Source organism: Rhagoletis pomonella, unplaced genomic scaffold (genome assembly GCF_013731165.1).
Source record: "Rhagoletis pomonella isolate Grant_MI unplaced genomic scaffold, Rhpom_1.0 Rhpom_scaffold_00013, whole genome shotgun sequence".
Taxonomy (NCBI): Eukaryota; Metazoa; Arthropoda; class Insecta; order Diptera; family Tephritidae; genus Rhagoletis; species Rhagoletis pomonella.
In genome coordinates, this window is record NW_023458567.1 from 17,610,091 (window position 1) to 17,619,921 (window position 9,831).

At 40.3% G+C, this 9,831-nt stretch overlaps 1 protein-coding gene across 1 annotated transcript; it reads right to left on the bottom strand.

The window, feature by feature from the left end:
• Positions 1-3,979: 3,979 nt before the first annotated feature.
• LOC118748909 (isoleucine--tRNA ligase, cytoplasmic) lies at positions 3,980-8,792 on the bottom strand. Its single transcript, XM_036483649.1, has 7 exons — positions 8,614-8,792; positions 8,171-8,513; positions 7,474-8,092; positions 6,510-7,142; positions 5,601-6,451; positions 5,037-5,532; positions 3,980-4,977 (listed from the first exon to the last, which is right to left on the bottom strand). The coding sequence occupies exons 2-7, from the start codon at positions 8,329-8,331 to the stop codon at positions 4,126-4,128; spliced, it is 3,612 nt and encodes a 1,203-aa protein (XP_036339542.1). The 5' UTR covers positions 8,332-8,513; positions 8,614-8,792; the 3' UTR covers positions 3,980-4,125.
• Between the last annotated feature and the right edge of the window lie 1,039 nt (positions 8,793-9,831).

A 9,831-nucleotide genomic window follows, 5' to 3' on the forward strand; every position in this document is an offset into this window, starting at 1 on the left:
TTTAAGTTAAAAAATAAAACAACTAAATCTAATTTAAATACGTAAGTAACGAAATAAAACAAGACAAAATATAAAATAGAATAATTCTAATAAAAAGTATGAAAAAATTAAGTATAATAAAAAAAAAAAATATCCCTTACTAAAACCAAAATAAAGAGAATTAGATAAAAACTACAATTAAGCAAAGGTAAAAAAGTCGTGGCTCGGGTAAATTTTTAACCGACTTCCAAAAAAGGAGGAGGTTATCAGTTCGTCGGAATATATATTTTTTTTTGATGTATGTTACCGCATAACTTTGGACCACGTTAACCCATTTCTATAATTTTTTTTAAAGGAAAGGTAGTCCCTCAGAAGTGGTCCCATACTAATTTGGCTTATATCCGATCATTGGATCATGAAGAAATTCACGATTCTGTTAAATTTGTATATGAGAATTGAAGTCGGTTATATTTTTTGCTTAAAAATTACTTGTTGTTTTATTTTTTTGAAGTTAGTTCTAAAACAAAAACGTTATTTTACTACTTTTAGTATTAGCAAATAAAAACAGCAAAGCACTCTGAAATTTTTTCAATCCATAGCTTCTCTAGATTCAAAGAAATATTTATACCAAGTATGTAATCATAAGTGGGCGGTGCCATGCCAATGTTCAAAAGCGATTATTGTACATAATTATAAAATTTACATGAGATGGCTTCAGTAGTTATCGAAATCAATACAAACTTATCTTAGTTTGCGTATTTCGCCGTTTTCTATAGGTCGTAACTCATTCTCGATTTCGAAAATATTCAACCCGTAGTTTCGCTAGATTCAAGGAAATACTTGTACCGAGTTTGGAAGAAATCGGTAACTGCCGAGATTATACCTAGTTCATAATGGGACCACTGTGGGACTGTACTAAATCCAAAGAATCATTCAAATCGGTTCACAAACAAAGACGTTATGCGCGAAGAAACATAAAATTATAACCTCCTTCTTTTTTTGAAGTCGGTTATAAAACTACTCATACACAAAATTAAAAAATTAAACATTTTCTTCAGTTAATTACAGACAATTTCACGAAAGCAATTTTAGTGAAAATATTAATTTAATTTTTTGAATTTTATATGGATATTGACAGAAAATAAAAAATCATTTTCCATTTAAATTGCTGGTGAAACCGGCTGTTAATGTATTTTTATTGAATAAAGAGAAATTAAAAACAAATAAAAAATTGAAATTGTAAAATAAAATAAAGTAAAAATAATTAGAAGAATAAAAATTAACAATAAAAAATAAAATACATAAATATTTGGTGCTTGCACATTTTTCTATGCGTTTTGCCAGACTTCTCTTCCAATTTGTGTTGTGCTCCTTGATTACACAAAATTGAGGGACGTATAGATTTACATCGACTCTGAACGGAAAATGGTTTTTAATGAGAAGCTTTTTTCAAGGCAGAAATTAACTCGGAGGTCTGCGATGGCCTATGGAAGGCCAGAACCAGAAGTTGAACCTTAGCCCTAATTATTCGACTACTGCGCCCGCGAAATAAAAAATTAGAAAAATCTAAATTTACGAAAATAATCAAAGTATATTTCAGAGAAAAAGAGAGACATAAAGATGCGATTGCAAAGAGCTTTAGATGCTGGCAAACAGGAATACGGATCGAAAGTTATATTAGAAAATATCCCAGGAATACAATGGTTTCAACATCGTCGCTGGTCCCTGTGTTAACAGCCGCATAGAATACACTTCAGATGGATAATGACGACGCTCTGGTGAAAATATCCATCGACTTGACACTCATGGGTGATCACTGAATTTATCTATATCGCACAAATAACAGCGTTTTTTTTCTTTGATGCTACTGCAGTCTGAGGGTCATCAACTTTAGCCCCGATCGTAAAGTCTCTTTATAGAGAAACGCCTACCGTTCGTCGGCGCATCCTATGAGCTTATGCAGCCCATGATGCCACATTAGCTCATAAAATGCACCCACGAACGGTAGACGTCTCTCTATAAGGAGACTTCACTGAGAGATTGTGGTCCCAATCAGAGAAAATTAGGGTGGCCGTTGGAGCTATGAACATGGAGCTGGACTCGGCTCAATCGGATGCTAAGAGCATTGGGGCGGCTTCCCTGCCGGAGGATGCGTTTACAGTTTCGAAAGGCTGTTCGGTGGGGTCGAAGCCCGAGGTGAGTGCGCAGAACTATGTAGTGCTCATGGAAAAGATTCTGGTGAATGAAGATTAATCTCCACTGCTCAAAGGCCAATCTTTTGCTCCAACTTGAGGAAGGTGGAGTTGACGTGATTCTGATTGAGGAGCCGTGGCTGAGCAGTAACGGTATTTCTGGTCTCAGAACAAGGAGATGTTATCTGATGGCGGCGAACAATGTGGATAGATCTACCCACACTGGTGTATAACTTGGCGTAAAATTGTGAGTTTTGGTACAATTGGAACTAGGGCCTGCATACTTATCAGAAGTGAATTAAAAGCTTTTCCTTCCCATAATTTCACCTATGAAGATATTGTGACGACCAGCCTAGAGAGAGACGCTGGAGCGCTATAGCAGAAGCCAAACGAAGGAAATCCGGCATTGTTTTAGGGTCCAATCCGAATTCGAAGCTCGGACAAAAACTCTCGAGGTGAGTCACTTTTCGAGTTTATCTTATGTGAATTGCCGCCAGGGAAGTGGTGCTTGACCTTAAACTGGCCTTCCACCTTTGATATCGGGTTGAAAGGTTCTTAGTCAACACTCGTTTTTGGATCACAGGTACTTTAAATTCGTTTTGGATGAAACGTGCAACTCCTTTGGTGGAGGGCGGAGCTTTATGCGAGCTGCGTAAGATACGGGTATATTTCCAAGGGTTGGAAGGTTCTCAAGTTTGTATTCATTCCGAAGGCCGGAAAGAGCTGTCATGCCTCTCCCTTCAGGCCGATCAGTCTATCTTCGTTTCTTCTGAAAACGTTGGTGAGACTGGTTGATCTGCACATAAGCAGCGGCATTCCTCGATGTCGCCTATCAAGAGCTCAATACGATTATTGTAAACGGTAGAAACCACCCTGCACATAATTGTAAGGTGGATAGAATAAACCATCACTCATAAAGATTTTTTGGCAGGAGCCTTCTTTGATATACGTAGAAGAACTGACCCAACATGGTTGCCAACTGGGCGGACAGAACTGGTCTTATTTACTAGAACGTATAACGTTCTGGAGAGGGGGCGCAGTGAACGTCTTCATAGAGGGGTAATCTGTCGAGAGCTACTAACTTCAGGCTTCCGGACTGCTGCAGTGTATTTCAGGCGGAAGTGGCTGCTATTAAGGAGGCGGTGGAGTCACTACTTAGGAGTGCGATGACAGTCAGGTAGTTGGGAATTTATTCTGATAGCCAAGCGGCTAACAGGGCCTTAAGTGCGTTCGAGGTGAGCTCTAATTTGGTTAAGGAGTGTCTGCTCTCTTTCAGTTGGGTTCCGGGTCACAGTGACATTGCGGAGAACTATGTGTCTAACGAGTTGGCTAGGAGAAGTACCATTGAAACGTTATCCGCGGATAAGGAGCGGTTGGGATGCTATTTATCACATGTGGTATACTATTCATCAGTGAGCGCTGGGCGAAAACCAGGACATGCCCGATTGCAAGGTTCTTTTGGCCGAGGGAGGACAGGGGACGATTAAGTGTTCGGTGCCGTTCAGAATTTAGTATCACAAAGAACAATCTCCTAACTGTCTAGGTTAGTCTCTGACATCTGGGACTGCCACCCAACCTAACCAAAGAGCGTCTAGAAATACAAGCAAAGAATCCAGATCTCCCTGCACTTATGATGAATAACTGGTGCTACATCGTAAAAGAAAGAAGGAACTGAAGTTTTTTTTTTTTATTTCTGTCAAACAAACAAACGGTTTTAGTGCCAAATTAGAATAAGAAAGCCTACTTCCCTCCTCTCTTTCCTTCCTCAACATAGTTTTTCCATAAAAAAAAAACAATTTGTATAACTGTATATTTATTAAAATTCATTCTTTTATTTTAGAATTTTAATAAATTAAAACTGGCATAAGTTGAAAGAATCCATATATCCAATTGAAGTTCATTTTACAGATTCATTTGGTATTCGAAATACCTTCATATTACCATTTGCATTGATCTAAAACATCTCCTTGTTGACTTCACTTGCCTTCCTCGCCACCACCAGCAACTGTCCATATAAGTTTTCGTTCAAATCAGTGGCCTGCAACGCACGAACTTGCCCCTGGGTCTCATCAAATAAGAATACAGTGTAACTCACGCCATATAGACCAAAAATCAAATTCGTTTCAGTATAGAATTGCGGCAGAGTTATGACTTCGTCAGTTACGCGATTCTTCAATAGCAAACTTCCGCTTCTACTTTGCTCGAAACGCGGCGAGAGATCATTGACGAGTTGTAAATGAACACTATTGTCTTCTGCTGTGGTACAAATAGTGAGCTCCAAATCTACGCCTCTTACATTAGCGATCTCCTTAATAATGGGCTTTCGTTTACATTTATTTTGCTCATTGCACTCCAATAAATCCGATTTTATTGTGCTTTTGATTAAATTTTTGTGCTTCTGCAAGATCTCTGTCAACTCTTGAACGCTTACCTTGCCCGACTCGTTGGCATTACCTGCAGCCAATAATCGGTAGTAAATTATTACCTCATCTGTTGGTATTAGTTTCGCCTTCTTCTTCAGCTTTTGTATGCGATTTATGACCTCACGTGCCAAACCTTCCTCCAATAGCTCGGCGTTAGGTGTCATATCTAATAGTACGAGTATATCATTTTCACTATGCGCCTCCAAGTTAGCTTGTACTTTATCTGAGACACAGTAAATTAGGCGCACCTCGGAAAGCTCGATACGTTGATCGAGTATAGTAAAGTATCCTTTGGCTAAATGAGCTTGAATATCTGCATCGGTGAGTGCTTTTAGAGCAGACATTGTGGCTTTGAAGGTGCCTTTTAAACGCAAGCCTAGTGTCTGAAAAAATTTAATCACCTTTGAGTATGTATATTTTATTAAGTTTTATACATTCTCACCTTGTGATCCGGCTCTGCGCGCAGCGTAACACCATACTTCTCCTTATCCGAGCTGAGTGTCAATTTGCGTACATTCAATTCGCTAAGTATAAAATCAGAGAGTCGTTCTATAGCCGCTAAACTATCTGGATCACTGTGGATTACGATGACCTCGGAGAGCGGACATTTCAGTGGCATTGTGCGACGATCACGCATCACACGACCTAATTCGATAACCGTTTGCATCAACGACACCGATTTTTCTATATCTAGACGAATAAATTTCGGGTTAGCCTGTGGCATTAATTGCTGATGGACTGAAGTTGTGGCTGCATTAATGGAACCGGTTGGTTGAAAAGGGAGTAAGCGCCGGAAAATGTATTCGCAGAGGAAGGGCGTGAAAGGTGCTAATAGATGTACTAATGCAAAGAGTACGCTATATAGTGTGTCCAATGATTGCAGACTGTCTAATTCACCTAGATCTCCCCTTAGGCGGCGGCGATTCAAGCGGATGTACCTTAAACATGGGTGTAGACGAAAAATTGTAAATGCTGTTTGCAAAAAGACAGTAAATGCGAAACTTACCAGTTCGTTAGCTGATCAATGAACTTAGTCAAGCGCGGCACTACCGTGTACAGATGATATTGCTTCATCTCCTTGGCAAAGAACTCAATCAAAGACTCTTTCACAGAAACGATCCAAATATCTAGTAAGGTGGAGTGCTCTAGTTGACGCAGCAGTCGCGCATTATCATACTGATACCGCGCCCCATCGCGCAGTTCTTCCTTTTCATAACGTGCAATATTTTGTAGCAGAAAGCGATAAGCATTGTAAAGTGGCAGGAATACATCTTTAACGATCTCCCGCACACCCTCCTCCTTGAACCGCAAATTCTCTGCGCGCACTACTGGCGAGTTGATTAAGTACAAACGCAGCGCGTCTGCGCCATATTTGTGCACCACTTCCATGGGATCGGGGTAATTTTTCTTGCGTTTTGACATCTTCTGTCCATCAGCGGCCAGCACAAGTCCATTTGCAATCAGATTTTTAAATGGTACTTTATTGAAGAGCGCCGTTGATATTACTAAGAGCGTGTAAAACCAGCCGCGTGTCTGATCAATACCTTCGGCAATGAAATCGGCTGGAAAGTTGTTCAAGAATTTGGCAGCATTTTCAAAAGGAAAGTGCTGTTGTGCAAACGGCATGGAGCCAGATTCGAACCAGCAATCAAACACAGCGCTTATGCGACGAAGTGGAGGACGGCCTGGTATGGCAGAGGGGATTTCGATTTCATCGACCGTCTCGCGATGTAGGTCCTCAATACGCCTGCCAGATAATTGCGCTAGTTGTTCGATGCTGCCGACACAAATAACCTCGTCACCGCTAGGCGAGCGCCATATTGGTATGGGTGTGCCCCAGTAGCGATTGCGGCTTATCTAAAAATTTTAGAATATAAAAATGGCAAACCAGTAAGAAGTTAATAACCAAACTTACTGCCCAATCCCGCGCCTCTTTCAACCAATTACCAAATCTTCCGTCTCGCACATTTTCTGGCACCCAATGGCTTTGCGCGCTACAATCGCGCAAGTTCTGTGACATATGCTCCACGCGTACGAACCATGAGGGTACAGATTTGTATATCAAAGGTGTATCGGAGCGCCAGCAGTATGGATAACTATGTTTGACTTGACCAGCAGATACTAGCACACCCATTTCCTTGAGCTTCGCTATTATCGCCTTGTCGGCATCTTTGACATAGAGACCAGCAAAGTCAGTTACCTCCGCCGTGAAACGTCCCACCTCGTCTAATGGACAAATTGGCTTGCTGGATTTTTGTATAATGCCCGCATTGAGACAAATGCGATAATCATCCTCACCAAAGTAGGGCGCGTTGTGGACAATGCCGGTACCGGTCTCTGACGTGACATAATCATCGACAAGTACGCGAAAAGCTTTCGCTGCGGTTCCTTTTTCGAGGAAGTAAGGAAAGGGTGGTTTATATGGTGCATTGGCTAATTTGGTACCAGGAAATTTCTCTAAAATACTGTAATCATCTTCGTTTTTATAGACGGTATTTAAGCGTGATTCAGCCAAGATATAAATGCGTTGTGTTTTCTTATCAAGGGCCTGCAAAAAATGGATATTTATAATACTACTAAGTAAGAATTTGAATGGTATAATAATTATTTTTATAAAATATTTAATATACAAAATGATAAAAAAATGTGAACAATATTCGATAGATTAACCGATTTTGGAATAATGTTAACGCTATCTCCAAATAAAAAACACATAAACTGATTCAGAAAAGTGGCAGCGCTGCCCACATCACCAATGTTGCAACAGCTGACTTTGACGGCTTGTGTGCACATTGTGAAGCCAAGTGAGAAAGTCTACATCCACATTACCTTATTATCTATGCGGACACTTTTCCTATCGTTTTTCTATGATTACATACCTTCACATAGATCAAATTCGGATTAACCGCACAAGCATAATTCGATGGCAGTGTCCAGGGTGTTGTTGTCCATATGAGGAAATGTGTATTCTCCATATTCACCGCCTCGAATGCCACCACCACGCAAGGATCCACAACTTCCTTATAATTCTGTCCCGATTCGAAGTTCGAAAGCGCTGTTGTGCAGGCTGTAGAATATGGCATCACCTTGACGCCCTCATAGACGAGCCCTTTATCGAACAGCTGCTTGAAAACCCACCAAATGGATTCCATATACCAGGGATAGAGCGTTTTGTAATCATTGCGAAAATCAATCCAACGTCCCATACGTGTCACTACCTCTTCCCACTCGTTGGAATAGCGCATAACAATCTTGCGACACTCTGCATTGTATGCAGCAATACCCATTTTCGCCACATCATCAGGGCCGCGTATATTCAAGAGCTTGTCAATTTCGAACTCTACCGGCAAGCCATGACAATCCCAGCCGAAGCGGCGCTCCACATGATATCCCTGTTGATAGGCATAGCGTGTTACAATGTCTTTGATTGTACCAGCTAAAATGTGCCCATAATGAGGTAGGCCAGTGGCGAAAGGTGGGCCATCGTAGAATGTATACCTGTGGATGAGTCAAATTGTAAAGTAACAGCAACAGCGTCATCAAATTATACACACACATGTGTTTGACTTCACTTACCTCGCACGCTGCTCCGATAGTTTCATGCATCGCTCGAAAGTTTTTTCTCTACGCCAAATTTCTAATATATTCTCCTCCTCCGTTGGAAAGTGAATTGTTTCCGGCACCCGGTAAATATCATCTCTCCGTAAGGGCGTTGAAGTAGTTTCACTAGTCACCATTTTTAATGTATAACCAGCAGCGTCCGTTCGCCTAAGCACATGTAAAACGACTGTCAATTTCTGACATAGACAACGCAAGCAAAAGTACAAGAATTTTCATCAGCTGTTGGATTTGTATGACGCAACAATCCGGAGAAACACGGCCGGCAAACAGTGAGCGCGTTCGACCCACTGAAAAGCTAAATAGAGAGATTAATTTACAGCTGCTGCGAGCAAAGCGATATGCACATACATAAATACCTATAAGAATAACAAGAATGATAGAATATTTTCTGGATCGTGTATGAATAACAACTCAATCGTCAGGTTGACTTCCCAACAGTGCACCCGAAGTGCACCAACTGCAATTTAGGAGAAATACATATAAACTCTGTATGATGTAACTTTAATGAGATGTTGCAAAATTGCCTATATATTTTTTAAATAATTGTACTGCGCTTCTAATTAATTCCTGTCAACAAATAATCAAAATATGTAAACAATTGTTGGAAGTAGATATGCGAGGCTTGCATCGATGTTTTTGAAACATCGATAATATCGGTCTGTCTTAAGCTGATGCCACATAAAACGTTTGCTTCGCTTTACGTGACAGATTCGCTTTGACAGCTAAGATGAATTGTATGAAAATGCACAAAGCATGCCACATAGATCATTGAAGCTGCAGCGCGAAGCGAAAAGATGGCCAACTCCCATCTTTTTGCGCGCTTTGACAATCAGCCGGTTTAATATTTATTTTGTTTCGTCCAAATTCGAGTATTCATGCTGAAACATAAAACTCAATTACATTGCTGATAATTTTAAAGCAAAATATCTTAAATCCACAGCAATTTTAACGAGTAAAAAAGCAGTGCAAAATTGATTTCTTGGCGTTCATTGTGGCATACCTTTTGCGTCTGGCGCTTGGCTGGCAAATTTATAAATGTCACGCAAAGCTACAAAGTTTTATCTGGCATCAGCTTTACACTCGATTTTTGCAATCGATGTTTACAATTTTTTAAAATCGATAAATTGACGACACACCGACTTTAATTCAACGATATTTTAAACATCGACTTTAAGCCCTAACTCCAACTGCGCAGTGGCAGATTTTAAAATAGTTGCGTTCCAGGTGTTCACGATATTCGCGATTTGCAGGTTTTTTTCTTGCAGGAAAAATTTTCTAGGTGCTAAAAAACCTGTAAGTTAAAATACTTTTGGGGGACAAACTTTCAATCTGACATCGTTTATTTTGATTGAAAATACAGATTTAGCCTGAAAAGCGCGAACCTCGAAAAGTATGCTGTAAAATACCCAGTCAACAAAACTATCTCGCTTGACAGAAAAAAAAAACAGAGCGCAAGTGAGATTTTCAAGCTTGTGAAGACGGCCGGTAACATTGGCAGTGACAGCCGCAGCAAACCATGAACGAAAGACACAAGATCACGTAAGAAGAAGAGAGTGAAAAAAGTCGATTTTTTTAGCGGGTTCTACGCCATCTTGTTTCACTGGAAAACGAGCGAA

Excerpts from the sequence above, each read along its gene's own strand:
- LOC118748909 (XM_036483649.1), bottom strand. The coding sequence starts at position 8,331 with ATGGTGACTAGTGAAACTACTTCAACGCCCTTACGGAGAGATGATATT. Across the intron at positions 6,452-6,509 it reads AAGAGGCGCGGGATTGGGCA|ATAAGCCGCAATCGCTACTG; the intron begins GTAAGTTTGGTT and ends TAAAATTTTTAG. Across the intron at positions 5,533-5,600 it reads ATTGATCAGCTAACGAACTG|GTACATCCGCTTGAATCGCC; the intron begins GTAAGTTTCGCA and ends CCCATGTTTAAG.